Source organism: Hypanus sabinus, chromosome 19 (assembly GCF_030144855.1).
Source record: "Hypanus sabinus isolate sHypSab1 chromosome 19, sHypSab1.hap1, whole genome shotgun sequence".
Classification (NCBI taxonomy): domain Eukaryota; kingdom Metazoa; phylum Chordata; class Chondrichthyes; order Myliobatiformes; family Dasyatidae; genus Hypanus; species Hypanus sabinus.
Genome location: NC_082724.1, coordinates 18,220,730 through 18,238,734, shown reverse-complemented (window position 1 = coordinate 18,238,734; position 18,005 = coordinate 18,220,730). Strand labels below are relative to the sequence as shown.

Here is an 18,005-nt window from a genome sequence, read left to right as displayed (position 1 = left end):
GACTTTCAAAACCTGCCCATCTCCTCCCTCTGGTGCCCCTCCTCTGTCCCTTTGTCCCATGGTCCCCACTCCTATCAGATTCCTTCTTCTCCAGCCTTTACCTCCAGCCCGTCACCTTCCCACTTTATTCCCATGCCCCACCAATGTACTTTGCTTCTCACTTGGCATCACCTATCACCTTCCAGTCTGTACTCCTTTCCCTCCCCTCCACCTTCTTATTCTGGCTTCCGCCACTTTCTTTCCAGTACAGATGAAGGGTCTCAGCCCACAACTTCGACACTGTATTGCTCTCCATAGATGGTGCCTGATCTGTGGAGTTCCTCCGGCATTTTGTGTGTGTTGCACCATCTAGAGCTTTCCTTTTATTTCAAAAGAAGAGATCACCAACCCTTGGTTAGGAGGTTCTTTCCCCTTCACATCTAGCCTTCTAGAGAAACAATCCAAAGAACAGTTAAGGGTTCTCCCAAGGTGGCCGAACATCTAACTCAATGACCGTATTTAAGGATGGCCCTCCAAATTCTGTCCTGTTGTTCGGAGATACTTCTACCATACAGATGTATGTTTCAGCTTGGAAACCCCAGTAATGTGTCCAATCAAAGATGGAATCTCATAGAAGCCAGCCAGTCCTCAGCAAAGAACAACTGATTTGCTTCCCAAGTATGGTACATCACTGAAAGAGTTGTTTATCTGAGGCAACTGTTTTTACTTATTCTCCAACTGGCATGATGATACTTCAAGTCACATTTTCTAGATTACTAGACCCTATCAGTGGATTAACAAACCCTGTAACATAAACCACTATTAGTGCCAAACAACAAAAAAAAAGATATTTATAAGATATCTCGCCATTATGCTATCACTGCAGAAATCTCCATTCCTGCAAATGACTTCAATTAAAGGCATTTAATCTCTTAAATACTAGACATTGATTGTTATTTTCTCAAATGGATCTGTTGCAAATGTCTTAAATGTTCAGGAGTCAAAAATGTAAGAAAAGCATTTATCCCATTTAGTCAACCCCTTCCACAATCTATGCATGAATACCTGTTAAGAGAAAGGAATAGGGATTGACTGTGCAGTTAGACCACAGCTGATCTGGTCCTTGCAACTAATCTATTCTCCTATCCATTCTTCATTTCCCTTGATTCCGCTGTACTTCAAAAATCAATTTGACGCTTGAGCATAGCTGATGATTCAGCCCTCTGGAGTAAAGTCTTCCAAAGAGCCACAATTCTCCGAGAGATGAAATTCCACCTCATTTACGTCTTGAGGCATACCCCTTATCCTGAGAATGTGTTCCCTGTTCAAGACTTTCTCACCAGGAGAAATATCTTAATGGCAGGATAGAAATCATCAAGTCTCTCACATTCTTACATTTCACTGAAATAATCTCATAAGTGTTCTAAATTTCAGGATTTCTCAGCCCAATCTGCTTATTTTTCCTTACGTGATAATATCAATAGTGAACGCCCATGCCTCCTGAAGAACCTTCACTGTGTTGAAACAGTGTTGGAGTAATCTTAGCCACAACCACCTTTCCCAGCTGCAATTGATCAGTTCACATATACAGTTTGCAGCATGAAAAACTGCTTAGAAATTTCTTGCACAGGTCAAAGTTCATTAAGTTATCTTACAGCACAAGAATTTTACTTATCTGCAAGAAATACAATTTCCTGAAAGCCACCCTTGCTTGTTGTGATGCTGGCTAACTCTACATTTCAAATGTTAATTGCAATTTATTTCATTATTCTTTTCTCGAGTGAATGCTCCTTTGAATTCTTAATTACATTGTTAACATGAGAAAGACAACCTGCATTCAGTGAAGTCATTGACAGAGGAGCCCATTTTCAAAATTCTAGTTGCTGTACAGATTTCAAAATGCGAAACAATATATTATTCCTTGAGAATTTATGCATTAAAAATTATTTGCATGAAATTTTTGTTCCAAATTTATGCCCTTTTCTAAATCAATTAAAAATCACTAAGTTTGAATGCTATTGGCAGTCTAACTTCAGGTTATTTCCCAACCTATTAATCTGCTTTAATTATTTCACTGCATCAAGTGTTCTACGGTTCTTATTGTGATGCCTTGTCAAGGAATATAATAAATCACTGATAGCTGGATAATTCAGATTCATTATACCACAGGAAATAAATCTTTTAATATCAGATGATTTTTTTAAACTTACCAACTGAGACCCTATTGATTTCAGAAAATAAAATACTTATCCTGTGATACAGCAGAGCCTAATGTTGACACTGGGAGCTGACAACGATAACAGAGCCAAGTAAAGAATGGAGGTTTTGGAAAACATTCCAACTTGGTCCATTAACCCAATGAGTTTGTAAAATAAATGTTCACGAGTGAGGACAACGCAATAAAGCCGTATTTATTGCAACCGGCAGGCTCCCTAAAGAAGTTAAGGAGGCCAAATTGAACTTTACAGCACATGGCCAAGGATTTTCCAAATTACAATTCAGTCTTGTATCTTAGTTATTTGGATTTGCTAGATCTGAGACTGTAGAGCCTTGCTCTTTTGTAAAGTAGCAGTTTACCCACCACCATACTTGGCTACATATTGCAGGACATTTGCTCTAAACTTGCATTAATTCATTGCTTGCAGTGCCTGCCACATCAGTCTATAGCCTGCTTTTGTTAGTAGTTTCTTGGAGGTAGCCAGGTGTGACCATCTTTGTAGGGTGTGGCTTTTGGTACCAGGCAACATTCAAAATTCTCCAAGCTCGATACCGATTGAGGAATGGGCATCTTCTCATGTCTTTGAAGCAGTATACAGTCATGTTGATGGACCTGAGTGCCACACAAATCTCCTGTCGGCATCAGTGAAGATATCACAGTACACAACAGAAGATGTCCTCACTGCTTAGAAGAATGTTTGCATTCTCTAAGGCTGTGAAGTAGTCCCACCATTCAATGGCGTGGAAAGGGACAAATTAGGTTGGTGAAAACAGGATGAAAAAACAAGATCTTTTCCAACAGTTTTCTTACTGCCCAGACTTCTTCACTTACCCTGTATTCCACACCTTGCTTTCCTCACAGCTTTGTCCATGTATAACATAGAAGAAAGAGTGTTGATAAGATGTACTTTCATTTCACATGGTCACAATTAAGGATTCACACTACTTTACTGTAAACCTTTACCTTCTCCTGATAGAGGGGACAACAAAGACCTCAGACCTGCCTGGAATGCTGGCTGATTTTTTAAGTAGTCCACACTGGACATCCCTGGTGGCCCTATTCCCTTCATCGTTTCCATCCCTCCCCATCTTTTCCAAAGTGAAACTAACTTGCTTTCCCAGTCTTGATTTAAGGAACTTGCATGAAATGTTAATTCTATTTCTCTTTCTAAGGATGATGCTTAACCTACTGAGTATTTCAAGCATTTTTGTTTTCTGTGCTTTAAGTACTCCAGCATCCGCAGTGTTTTAGTTTTCAATAGAAATAGTGCTGCCCTAAGTCGTTCTCCTTCTCTGGCAACTCACAGACAGGCATTGGTGAAGAAGGGTTAATCACAATTAAGATTGGCTTGGATAAAATCAAACAGATTACTGGAAAATATTACTGAACTTTGCATGTCAACGATGTAGTGTGGGGCTGCGATCATTTGCACAAGGTTCACAGAAGGATGATGACTCATTTTTCTTGAAATTCATTGCTGAGCCAGCTAAGGCAACCCAGAACATTTGTTATACTCTTAGACCATAACTATAAGATCAAAAGACAGAGGAGAATTAGGTCGTTCAGCATATCAAGTCTGCTCTGCCATTCCATCATGGTTGATTTATTTTCCCCCTCCACCCATTCTCCTGCCTTCTCCCCATTACCTTTGATGCCCTAACTAATCAATAATCAGCCAACCCCTTGCTTTGCCAATGAGTTGACCTTCGCAGCAGTCTATGACAACAAATTCCACAGAATTTCTAAAGAAATTCCTCCTCATCTCTGTTCTAAAAGGACATCTCTCTATTCTGAGGCTGTGCCCTCTGGTCCTACACTCACCCACTATAGGAAACGTCCTCTCCACATCCACTCTAACCAGGCCTTTCAATATTTCCTAGGTTGCAATGAGATTCCCCCTCCCCCCCACCCCATTCTTCTAAACTCCAGCAATACAGTTATCAAATGCTCCTCTGTACTTTAACCTTTTCATTGCTGGAATCAGTCTTATGACCCTCTCCAATACCAGCACATCACGATACTCCAACAGTAGTCTGACTAATATGTGTAAAGCCCCAGCATTGCATTTTTGCTTTTGTATTCTAATCCTCTGGAGATGAATGCTAACATTGCATTTTCCTTGCTCACCACAGGCTCAACCTGCAAATTAACCTTTAGGGAATCGAACATGAGGGCTCCCAAGTCTCTTTTGCTCCTCTGATTTTTGAATTTTTCCCATTTAGAAAACAGTCTATGCCTTTATTCCTTCTCCCAAGTGCATGACCATATACTTCCCTACACTTCCCTACATTCCATCTGAAACTTCTTTGCCCATTTTCCCAATCTGTCTAAGTCCATCTGCAGACTCCCTGCATCCTCAAAGCTACTGGCCTCTCCACCTATCTTCACATCGTTGACAATCTGAGCCACAAACCCATAAATTCTTTTATCTAAATCATTGACGTATAATGTGAAAAGAAACTGTTCCAACACTGACACTCGCGGAATACCACTAGACACTGACAGCCAACTGGAAAAGGCCCCCTTTATTCCCACTCTTTGCCTCCTGTCAGTCAGCTAATCTCTTATTCATGCTAATACTTTTTGATAATAAGTTCTTAACTTTTTGCAGCCTATGTGCAGCACTTAGTCAAAGGCCATATTAAAATCCAAGTAAATAACATCCACTGACTCTCCTTTGTCCAAATCCTTGTTATATCTGCTTGTTATATCCTCAGAGAATTCCAAAAGATTTGTCAGGCAAGATTCCCCTTGAGGAAACCATGCTGACTTTAGCCTATTTTTTCATGTGTCTCCATGTACCCTGAAACATGATCCTTAGTAATGGACTCCAACATCTTCCCAACAACTGAAGTCATGCTGACTGGCCTATAATTTTGTTTCTTCTGCCTCCTTCCCTTCTTAAAGAAATATAGAAAACCTACATCATAATACAGGGACTTCAGCCCATAATGCTATGCCCAATATGTACTTACTTTAGAAATTACCTAAGGTTACCCATAGCCCTCTATTTTTCTAAGTTCCATGTACCTATCCAGGAGTCTCTTAAAAGACCCTATCACATCTGCCTCCACCACCATTGCCAGCAGTCCATCCCATGCACTTACCATTCTCTGCATAAAAAACTTACCCCGACATCTCCTCTGTGCCTACTTCCAAACACCTAAAAACTGTGTCCTCTCCTGTTAGCCGTTTCAGCCCTGGGGAAAAGCCTCTGACTATCCACATGATCAATGCCTCTCATCATCTTATACACCTCTATCAGGTCACCTCTCATCCTCCGTTGCTCCAAGGAGAAAAGGCCGAGTTCACTCAAGTTATTCTCATAAGGCACGCTCCCCAATCCAAGCAACAGTGGAGTGACATTTACAATTTTCCAGTCCTCCTCCTTTTTCTGTGCTCACTCCAAATGAATAGTTTTTGAGAATTCAAATTACATTAGCTCCAAATACCTGGTTTGTCTGGTCCAGTATTGTGATAACAAGATTATCATGCCTTTTATTTCTACCCACTTTGGTACATATGAACCAAGAGAGTTCACCAGCTTAGTTTAACAATTGTAGATCACCAGCCAGCTGAATGAAAATTGCCTTCCTGTGACTTTCTCTGGAATCCTGTAGGTGACATTCTAATGACTTAAATTTAATCAATCAGGATTGTTTGTAAATGTAAACCCCATAAAAGAAAGCACATACATACTGCTACATTTATGAATAAATAATAATGTTTATGAGTGATAGTTCCATGCAGATAATTACTGTTGAAATATTCTTCTTCTCTCATATCCTTTAAAGAAAGCATTCATTTAATATAATTTGTGCAGTGCAGGAACACACTTACCTGCAGGGGAGAGTGTGAAGGCCCTTCACAGAAATATCAAAGCACTGGCCATTATCTGCAGCCCATTCTTGTCCAGCATTGCAGCAGTTTTCAATCACATCTGCAGAAGCTAAAGGGAGAAGTGGATTTTTGATTCATCCTTTTAATCACATTCTTTTCTATCAATTATAAAGCAATAGATTTCATTATTACACTGTTTTAAATTGCTTTATAGGTCATGCTGTTCTTGGGTTGAGATGCTGTATCCAGGGACTTACTGACCTGCCAAGGCAAATTGGCTGGTTGATTGTTGTCACAGTAACAACCTTGCATACAACACAAATTGACCATTGAATTGACTGTGGACCTCAGGGAAGGGAAGTCAAGGGAACACACACAAGCTTCCATCAAGATATCAGCAGTGGAATGTGTGAGCAGTATCAAGTTCCCAGGTGTCAACATCTCTGAGGATCTATCTTGGACCCAACATATTGATGCAATTCTGAAGAAGGCATGACTTCTAGTATATTTCATTAGGAGTTTGAGGAGATTTGGTATGTCGTCAAAGATTCTAGTAAATTTCTACAGATGCAAAGCATTCTAACTGGTTGCATTGTTGTTTAGTATGAAGGGGCCATTGCACAGGATTGGGAAAAAAACCCCCGCAGAACGTTACATACTCACCCAGCTCCAACGTGGGCACTAACCTCTCCATCATCAAGGACATCTTCAAAATGCAATGCCTCACAAAAGGCAGCATTCAACATTAAGGAACCCCACCACCCTTGACATGCCCTCTTCTCATTACTACCATCAGAGAGTAGGTACAGGAGCCCGAAGACACTCAATGTTTTAAGAACAGCTTTTTCCCTTCTGCCAACAGATTTCCAAACAGACAATGAACCTATGGACACCACCTCACTGCTTTTGATCTCTTTTTGCACTATTTATTTAACATTTAATCTATATTTCTTATTATCATTTCTAGTATATTTTATGCATTACACTGTACCACAAAGAAACAAATTTCATGACATATATCAGTAATAAGAAACCTAATTCTGATTCTGAATGTAGGAGGTGTGTCATCAGAGTGTGAATGAGTTTATCTCCAATTTCCTTTTGCTCCTTTCCCTGTGAGAAACCACCTTGGCTTCTACTTCCTGACTCTCCACTTGGACAACAAAGACTTTATTAAAATACTACTGGAAAATCTTTTTCGTATAGTTTCAATAGTTGGCAAAGTAGAAGTACTGAAAAATCTGCTCTGAGGAAGAGAAGTTTCCAATGATACTAATACAACACTTCCAATTGAATAAATGTTCCCAGATACCTAGAAAAATGCAGTAGTTTGGCAGTATGCAAGATCTTATGTTCGACCATGGGAGGTCACAGCTGGGGCGGGGGGGGGGGGGGTTGCGGGGGTGGCCTGTGAAAAAAGTGACTCACTGTTGATATTGCTATTTCTTAGAACATTGCTGCTTGGTGGCGGAGTTTCAGTTTTCAGCATTTTAACCCTACCCACCCCCATCCATTCTTGCCTCAGAATGGAGGGACCGCTGAGAGAAGATGAGGAACTGAAATCAAGCCTCAATGTTCAGTAAAACCAGCATCCTACCGTGACACCATTTGGAGCCTGGAGGAACAATTGCACATCAATACAGCAGGAGCCAAATAACTTCCAACTTATATCTAAATAGAGCTACTTTTAACATTTTATTTGCTTACTAGTCTAAATATCATTACAGCCATTCCTGTTCTGCCTTGTAGGTAATTTTGTTAGTTTATTTGGGCCCAGATGTATAATATAATCTGTTTTTGTCAAGTTTGATTCTGTTCTTCAAAAAGCATATGGAAAAGATAATTATTTAATAACCTTCAATGTTCTGCACAATCCATTAAAAACATTATTTTATCTGGTTCAGGAGAGAAACAAGAAGGCAGCAACACTGGAACAGATCTAATACCCCACTCTACATATGCCCAAGGGTAACAGGGTGGGTTCTGTGGACTTGTTATGAATCCACCTTCTGCAACCAGTCGTCAGAATGTCAACCTTCAGGAGCAACGTTTCTTTCTCACTCAGCTAAAGCAAAGCAACGAAGTGCCAAATTCATGTGGTATAGGCGACTAAGATCTCCACCCAAACCTCAAAATGGAATCTCCTTGCTAGTGAGTATTCAACAAAGCTCCCCACATTTATCATTATCACATTTATGCAGTCTCATAAAACTGTTAAAATATGCAAGAATATCTTCACAAGTCACAGTACCTGTAGCACAGAAAAGGAAACACAAAGCCCAAGTAATATTTATAGCAGTGGAATAATCCATATCTCCTGTAATTTAGACTCTTAAAATCCTAATACTGAGCAATGACGATGATCGAGAGTCAATTGCAGCACTTCTGCATTCTGCTACTTCTTAGGGAAAAGCTGCATTTTCTGCCACTGACCGTGCACCACTTCCAACTTTCCAACTACTGCACCTTAGTCCTTGCGTGGAAAAGCCACAATACAATCATGAAACTGAAAACATTTGCAACTATACCACTTGTGACTGCTAATTAGGGCCCATAGAGGGGGAACAGGAGTTCAAAAGACTCTTACTGGTTACATCAGACACATCACCTCATACTGAATTCTTCCAAAAAAACAGTTGAAATGTTGAAATACTTCTGGTTACTAGTTGCGGATAAGCAGAAATCATCTCTGAAAATTCTCGGAGTTTGTTTTAGTAAGCTTTCGAGTGGCTGGGAGTTTGATATTCTGCTGTAGCAACAGAAATTTGGAAAGAAATTGACCTTTCTTTATTTTTGGCTAAAGACATTGGATTCAACATTTCAACAGTGCAAGCATGCCAAAGTATAGATCTGATAGTCATTGTACCAACTTTTTTTGGAAGAAACAAAATTTTTGCTGGTTATATATTCATAGCTGTTGGTTACATATTATACATAATAAAATTACTTAAAACCTTGACTTCCCAAAGGCAATCAATTGCAGATTAATTCTGGCAAGGAATCACAAAACAAAGTTAACACATTGAATAGACTAGAGCAAAATGCAGGGACATGCATAACAAAACTACTGATCAAGCAAGGAAGTAATAGCTTCTCTCCATTTATGGCAAGCCTCAACTCAACAGGATCAGGACCTTGATCCTTGGAGTTGGGTTCTTCTTTATGGGGAACCCAGATTTCTGAACTTGCGTTTTACCCAACTTGAATTTCACAGTTCCTAAACAAGGAAGTTTCCCGTTCCATTAGTTAAGGTTGAAACTTGTTTTGAATCCCTGAACCATCTATATACCGGTTTGATTTGCTTTTAAAAGTAAGATAATTAAAATCACTGGACATTGTCAGTCCAGTAAGTTAAGTACAAGTTAAACCTGGTGCCAGGGGCCTGAATTTTTGCTGCATTCTGGAGCTTACTTTAACATGTGGGATTTTTTGACTGCTTTTAGTCTTTTTATTTTAGAGCATGCTAGAAACACAAAGTAGTTGTTCACCAGTGTGGAAGGTGAAATCAGACCATGCTCTGTGGCCTTCTCTGGCTATTGCAAACATTTCTCTGATCCAGGCTGCTTTGAAGCATGGTTCTTCAATGAAAACACAGGATCAATCTTTTCATTGCAGTATCCTTATGACTTTTGACACATTTACCAATATATAATTCAACATTTACTTATATCATTATATTAAAACATTTAATGGCCATCCATTGATGTTATATTTTGTTATAATTTCTAAAACCTGCACATTTCAACAAGTCATCAAGGACCTCCATATCTACGGTTCACTGATGCAGTCTCATTTATCAATTATTTTATTTACATCTGAATACACTTTTAATGATGCATAATAACAGGAAAATTGGAACTGGAAGGAAGATTTTCCTTTCATGATCCCGATATGAGACGTAGCCAGTGAAGCTACTATGTTGGCATTCATAGCAAAAGGATTTGAGTACAGGAGCAGGGAGGTTCTACTGCAGTTGTACAAGGCCTTGGTGAGACCGCACCTAGAATATTGTGTGCAGTTTTGGTCCCCTAATCTGAGGAAAGACATTCTTGCCATAGAGGGAGTACAGAGAAGGTTCACCAGATTGATTCCTGGGATGGCAGGATTTTCATATGAAGAAAGACTGGATCGACTAGGCTTATACTCATTGGAATTTAGAAGATTGAGGGGGGATCTTATTGAAACGTATAAAATTCTAAAGGGATTGGACAGGCTAGATGCAGGAAGATTGTTTCCGATGTTGGGGAAGTCCAGAACGAGGGGTCACAGTTTAAGGATAAAGGGGAAGCCTTTTAGGACAGAGATGAGGAAAAACTTCTTCACACAGAGAGTGGTGATTCTGTGGAATTCTCTGCCACAGGAAACAGTTGAGGCCGGTTCATTGGCTATATTTAAGAGGTAGATATGGCCCTTGTGGCTAAAGGGATCGGGGGTATGGAGAGAAAGCAGGTACAGGGTTCTGAGTTGGATGATCAGCCATGATCATACTGAATGGCGGTGCAGGCTCGAAGGGCCGAATGGCCTACTCCTGCACCTATTTTCTATGTTTCTATGTTTCTATGTTTCTAAGCTGATTTTGAAGTACATCCAGCATTCTCAAGGATAATGTAACTAATTGGCAGAGCAAGCTCCAACCAACAAACATCTGATAATAAGCAGAAGGACTGTTTTGATGATGTTGATTGTGTTTAAGTGTTGGCCCAAGGATATGAACGATGGAATCTGAAGTGCAAATTAGAAGTTATTTTGGCTAACATTTTCATTTCCTTTCTCTTATTGTCTCCTGGTACCGTTGCGTTTTGATGATTTCAGATTTCCAAGTGCCAGAACCTTTGTAATCTATTCCCAAATGTCATGTTTCATGTGTAACCCAGGGAAGGGAGGCAACATGATTTATTCCAGCTATGCGTCATCTACTGTTGAAGCACTTGAACAAGAGCTTGTGATTATCGATCATTAGTGACAGCCTCTGTGCTCATTTTCCATACTGAAGTCCAGCGACACATTGGTCCAGTGAGTGATTTAGATAGTAGAACAAAGAAAGTAACTGAAACCGAAGACCTTCCAGCCATTACTTGGGCACTGAGGTAAAGGCACTTGTCGTTAGCCTGAAAGAAAGCTTCCAGCAAAGATCTCTACAGGGCAGATATTAACTTTTCCCCAACAGTCTTGCCATCAGGCACCTACTGAAGGAATCTCTGCCATTTGACAACAGTAACATTATCAAGCTGGCACAAATGAAAGAATAGACGATACATATTATGATCTGAACACAGAACATGAAATATTAAACTACTTATAAAATAAAATGAAAACAATTTATTCTGTCAAACTGTAATAAATCATTAGCTGCACCATGAAAAATTTGCTTTCACCTCACAAGGTAGAAATGTATGCCTCGAAGGTGAGAGGGATAGGTTCAAAGGGGATGTGAGGGACAAGTTTTTTACTCAGAGAGTGGTGAATGCCTGGATTGTGCTGCCTGGTATGGTGATAGAAGCAAACACATTAGAGGCTTTTAAGAGACGTTTAGATAGGCACATGAATCTGAGGAAGATGGTGAGACATGGACATTGTGTAGAAAGGAGGGATCAGTTTTTGGAGTTTTTTTTTAATGTTAATTTTTAACTAGCTCAGCACAACATTGTGGGTGGAAGGACATGCTCCTGCACTGTACTGTTCTATGTTCTAAAACACAACCACATCAGATTCTTTTCACTGGAGAACATTGCTCATAAATATCAGAAATCCGTTCATTTATGAAGATTGCACTGGGCAAGGTTATAACTTTGTGGAAGAAATAGAGCAGCTCCTGACTTGAGGCATCTCATTATGTTCTTGTGTACCCAGGAGCTCGATGAGTTTCACAGTGCAGTGAGATTGGCAGCTTTGCCTGATCTAATCTCATAGTATATAATTATAGAACCATAGAGCTGTAACAGTGCAAAGGAATCCGATCCAGTTAATCCTATTTATTGGCTATTTTCCCAGCCTGCAATGTTTCCCCTTCATGTACTTATCCAAGTCCTATAGTCCCACATCAACATGGTTGATTTTAAATTACTTCCTAAAGTGGTCAAACAAGCAATTGAATCGTATCAACCTCCTACAGAAAATAAACATGAACAGATCATTCAGCCACAACTTAACCATTATGTGGGAACTTCACAAAGCTCATCTGATTGTCAAGAGTGCTGCAGCAAACCCGTAAGTTCTTACATCTCGAAAGACATGCAGAAACTGCAGGGGCACAGCATCCACTTCAAGTTATACAGAACCATTATACGACACATACATTTGCTTCATTGTCCAGGTCAACACCCTGAAACTGCTTATCTACTGGTACTGCATTGGTTGAAATGGTTAAAGATTGGGACCATCACCATCTTCTCCACATACCAGGATTGGCCTATCAGCAACAGCTGTATCTCAAAATCCCTTGCAAATTTTAAGGTGGTTTATTGCCATTTTTCAGTTCAAGTCAAAAGTTTCAGACACTCTCTAGTACAAAAGAAGTCGACTTCCCCCATTCCTGGTCCCAAGTAGGCATTTTCTCACAATTCCATGTGATCAATAGTTGCATAGGTATGTTCAGAATCAGATTGATAATCAAAGTGTTACATGACATCAAATATGTTATGTTGCAGTAGCAGTACAGACCGAAGATGTAAAATTACTTCAAATTACAAAGAAAATCAATTGTGTAAAGATCCTGCAACCTTCTGCAGTCTCTGGTGATCCTGTGTATTGAAGCCACCAGACCAAGCTTTGATGCAACCAATCCACCATGCGCCTATAAAAAAACTGACAGGGCAGTGATCAAAAAGCAGGCTACTCACCTCAGGACTTCTCATCCGTGATCCTGACTGCAATTTGCATACTGCCAGTTATGACCAAGCACTTGCAAAACTGCACTATGTTGTCTGCAGGCAAGAAACAGCACAACCTGACGCATTTCAACTTATAATTGTCGACTTTAACCAGGCCTGTTTGAAGGAAACCCTGCCCAATTATACCAGCACATAACCTGGTGCACCAGAGGTCCCAACATACTAGACCACTACTACACTATGATAAGGAATGCCTATCATTCCTTCCAGAGACCGCACGTCGGCAAATTGGATCACTTGGCTGTACTCCTGCTACCTGCATACAGACGGAGCCTAAAGAGCAAAACTCCAGAGATCAAGTAAGTGTTAGTCGCAGGAGGCTGAGGAACGGTTACAGGGTTGCCTTGAGTCAGTGGACTAGGCCATGTTCACAAACTCATTTGAGGAGCTGAATGACTACACCAGGGTCGTTACAGACTTTACTAAAACAGCTATGGATGAGCGTGTCCCCACTAAATCATTCAGGATTTTCCCCCAACCCTGGATGAAGAATGCAATCCCATGAAATCTGTTGAGATCCAGATCAGAGGCATTCAAGTCTGGAGATCAATAATGCTACAAGTGGTGTAGGTATGATCTCTGGAAAGCCATCTCTCAGGCAAAGTGGAGATTCCATACCAGACTGGAATCAACGAGGGATGTTCAACCGCTATGGCAGGATTTGATTGCCATAGCCTCCTACAAAGCTAAATCTTGCGACTTAGGGGACAGCAGAGCTTCCAGATGAGCTCAATGACTCCTATGCTCGCTTTGACCAGCAGAACAGGGAGGAACCATCGCAAACGCCTCCTGATGATCCTTTGGTATCAGTATCTGAAGATACAGGCTGCCTTCGAGAGAATGAATCCAAGGAAAGCATCCGGTCTGGTTGGAGTCCCTGGCTGAGTACTGAAGACCTGTGCTGACCAACTTGCTGGTGTAGCCCGGATAGCTTCAACCTCTCTTTCTGGCAGCGTGTGGTACCCACCTGCTTCAAGAAGGCTTTAATTGTATCGGTACCCAAGAAGAGTGTGGTAATGTGTCTAAATGACTATCGCCCAGTGGCACTTACATCCACAGTGATGAAGTATTTTGAGAGGCTGGTGTTGAATCACATTAGCTCCTGTATGAATGATAACTTAGATCCACTCCAGTTTGCTGACCGAAGCAGCAAGTCTACAGGACGTACTATTTTGTTGGCTCTTCATACAACCCTGGATCATCTGGACAGTAAAGATGTATACATCAGAATGCTCTTTATTGATTACAGCTCGGCATTTAACACCATCATCACCTCAAAACTAATGAGAAAACTCCAAGACCTGGGCCTCAATACCCCCTGGTGCAATTGGATCTTGGATTTCCTCACTTGTAGACCCTAGTCAGTTTGGTTTGGCAAAAACATCTCCTCCACAATCTGCATTAGCACAAGAGCACTTCAGGGATGTGAGCTAGACCCTGCTTTAGTCCGTTTACACCAATGACTGTGCGGCTAAGTACAGCTCCAACACCATACACAAGTTTGCTGATGGCACCACTGTTTTGGGTTGTAGTAATAACAGTGACCACTCACTCAATGTCAATAAGACCAAAGAACTGATTGAAGACTTCAGAAGAAGGAAACCAGATGTCCATGAGCCAGTAATCATTGGAGGACCAGAAGTGGAGAGGGTTAGTAACTTTAAATTCCTGGGTGTTACTATCTCAGAGGACCTGTCCTGGACCCATCATATAAATATAATCATGAAGAAAGCACGACAGTGCCACTACTTCCTCAGAAGAGTCATCAAAAACCTTGGCAAACTTCAATACATGCATGGCGGAAAGGGTGCTGACTAGCTGCATTACAGCCTGATATGGAAACGTCACTGCCTTTGAGCAGAAAATCCTACAAAAGGTAGTGGATTCAGCCCAGTACATCACAGGGAAACCCTCCCAACCATTGAGTGCACCTACATGAAACATTGCCATAGAAAATCAGCATCCATCACTAAAGATCCTCACCACCCAGACCATGCTCTTTTCTCATTGCTGCCATCAGGTAAAAGGTACAGGTGTGTCAGGACTCACACCAACAGATTCAAGGACAGTTACTGCACTTTAACCATCAGACTCCTGACAAAAGGGGATAACTAAATTCATTTAATAGCTATGTTATATTGTTATTTCATGTTTGTTACTTATATCTGCATTGGCACAGTTTGTTGTTTACTGATCTTGTTTACAGTTACTGTTCTATAAATTTGCTGAGTATGCCCACAGAAAACGAATCACGGAGTTGTATGTGGTGACATGTATGTGCTCTGATAGTAAATTTAATTTGAATTTTAAGTTTGAATTTGAAGTTTAGAATTTGCTGTGTCTCTCCTTCATGCTCCTGCTTCTAAAAGTTTATTCCTGCAAGGTGTCGCTTAGAAAAGAACAAGTGGAGTATTGTTGAAAGGATTCCTGAGAAAACTTAAAAGGATGATGTGGTGGCAAGGTAGCGTAACAGCCAGTGTAACCCTTTACTGTGCCAGTGACCCAGCTTCCATTCCCTCTGTAAGGAGTTTGTACCTTCTCCCCTTGATTGCATGGGTTTCCTCCAGGTGCTCCAGTTTCCTCCCACATTCCAGAGTCACATGGGTGTAATTGGGCAACCCAGATTAGATGGGCCAAAGAGCTTGCTACCCAGCTCCATCTCTAGATAAATCTGTGACTGAGAAACTGATGAGCCAAAGCAACCACCTTCCAGCATCCTTGGCCAGAGTCCCCAAGACATCAGATATCTAAAACCTGTTCAATTGCTGGCAAGAGAACTCTAAGGGGAGACAACCTTCTCATCAAAGTAATCAGGGACAGAATGAACCCATCAAGTTTTGAAAACACTCTCGAAGTGCCTCTTACAAAACAACTTTTCACGAAATGGAAACTGGTGTGCAGGAAATCACCGTAGACACTAATAGTCTGCCCTGGCATCATATGTTGTGACAACTTCAGTATCCAAGCATGGGCTACTAACAATCTTTAAGTTCTTCTTAGAATATGGGAGGTTCTAGAAACCTCTCAGCCTACTCTACACATTCTGATGCAAGTCCCAAGAAACTTCCTGCAATGAACAAAGATATCCATAGAAGCAATTACTTTTACCCGCTGACCAAGGCTGTTTTGAAGATCTGATCACTGATTTTGGATGACGCAATGAACGATGTTGCCATTGAGGATTCCCACCCCCTCCCCCAAGGAACAGGCAACAGGCACCCTGTCTGGCCACAGCTGAGATGAAGAGAATGCAAGCCAGGGTAAACCCACGCGAAGCTGCGGGAGCCAGACAACATACCTGGTCAGGTGCTGTTGGATCGTGTGGCCCAGCTGACAGAGGTTTTAACAGACATCTTTAATATCTCTTTGTAACAGTCCACTGTCCCTGCAGGCTAAAAGGAAGCCATAATCATTCCAGTGCCCAAGAGAGCAACAGGAACCGGCCTAAATAAGTACCTCCCAATGGTATTGACTTCTACAATCATGAAGTGCTTTGAACAGCTGGTAATCGATCATATAAAATCCCATTTTCCAGTTCACCTACCTCTCAAACCACTCCACTGATGAAGCCATTGCCTCAGACCTCCACTCCAATCTTGTCCAACCTAGAAAACAACGCCTTAGATTCCAGGCAGTTTCTCATTAACTTCAGCTTGGTGTTTAACACAATCATCTCTCAGAGGCTGGTGGGTAGAATGTCCTCAATCAGACTCAACACCCCTCTCTGTAACTTCTGGACACAAAGACCAAAGTCAGTCTGAGTTGAAGTAACATCTCAAGCTCTATCTCACTGAGCACTGGGGCAGATTCATCGGGACTAGAACTACCAGCTTCTTTCCTCAGGCTGTGAGACTAATGAATATGCTGCCACCACCGAGGTCTCGTCACTAGGAGAGCGAACTGTTTACTGTTTGAAGTTTGCCTGTGCTGTGCACTACATATAATTTGAATTACATTTTATTAACTTATTTATGGTAATATTTTGTTTAATGTGCTGTGTATGATGTATATTGTGTGTATACCATGGTCTGGAGGAACAATCTTTCGTTTGGTTGTATAAATGTACAATCAGGAGACAATAAACTGGACACCAAGAATGACTGAGGAGATATTCAAGGATCTCACTACACAGGTTTCCCCGATACAGTACTGGACATATCAATAGAGGAAATGCAAAGCGGGAGAGATACAAGCACCAGCAGATGTTCGAAAGATATGTGAAGACTGTGGATTGGCCTAGTAAAGGTAGTAATGCAAGACTTTAAATCAGCTTACCTATGTTGTCAATATCACTTCATGTACTATAGCTGGCAACATTCACCAATGTTAAATGCTGCTCCATTCACTGCACCCCGTGACACACCTCCCTCACTCAGGACCTAAACCACTCATACGCTGCTTCCACACTCACTCACTCGCATTGCTCCATACCTTAAACCGAGCCTGCACACGCTACCAGCTAATCATCAATCTAAATGATCTGGATACACTCACAGCATGCTCCTACCTCTCACCTAGAGTAGCTGCAACTTGCATTAGCCAATTAAGCTCACCACTCGTCTTTGGGCTGTGTGGGGAAGCCAGGGCACCCACACAGTTATGAGTAAAATCTATAAACTCCACACAGAAGAATGTGGAGTTTTCTTTTCAGCTGCTGGGGTGGGCGGGGTTGGAAAATTATCACAGCCTCTCAAACTAGTTCTTTCACTCTCCCAAATCACCGGATTCATTCTGGTCACTCACCTCAGATCCAAAACCCGTGGCCTTACTTTCCTTTGACCTTTCCAACAGCCCATGACTTCACGTCCTAAATTTCACCTCTCCTCAAACTTCAAGCCATTGAAGCAACATTTGAGCACTTAAAGACATTAAGGAAAGCTGGCAAGAGACTGAGACAGACACAGTGGGAATCTAAGTTTAAAAAAAACATTAATGATTTTTCCAATAATTTCAAAGCCAAATATTTTACCATCCACATATGTTGCCATATGTTATTAGATCAAAGTTTTATACTGTTGGTGGCATCCAGAGAAAATTCGTCATTAAGAAAACAGTATTTCTGAACTGGGCTATGTTTA

General features: G+C 41.0%; 1 protein-coding gene across 1 annotated transcript in view; it reads right to left on the bottom strand.

The window, feature by feature from the left end:
- fbln2 (fibulin 2) overlaps positions 1–18,005 on the bottom strand; it is a 225,187-nt gene that overhangs the window by 101,898 nt on the left and 105,284 nt on the right. Inside the window, exon 5 of the mRNA XM_059944108.1 lies at positions 6,038–6,146. Coding sequence (XP_059800091.1) covers positions 6,038–6,146 — 109 coding nt within the window. The remainder of the gene's footprint in view (positions 1–6,037; positions 6,147–18,005) is intronic.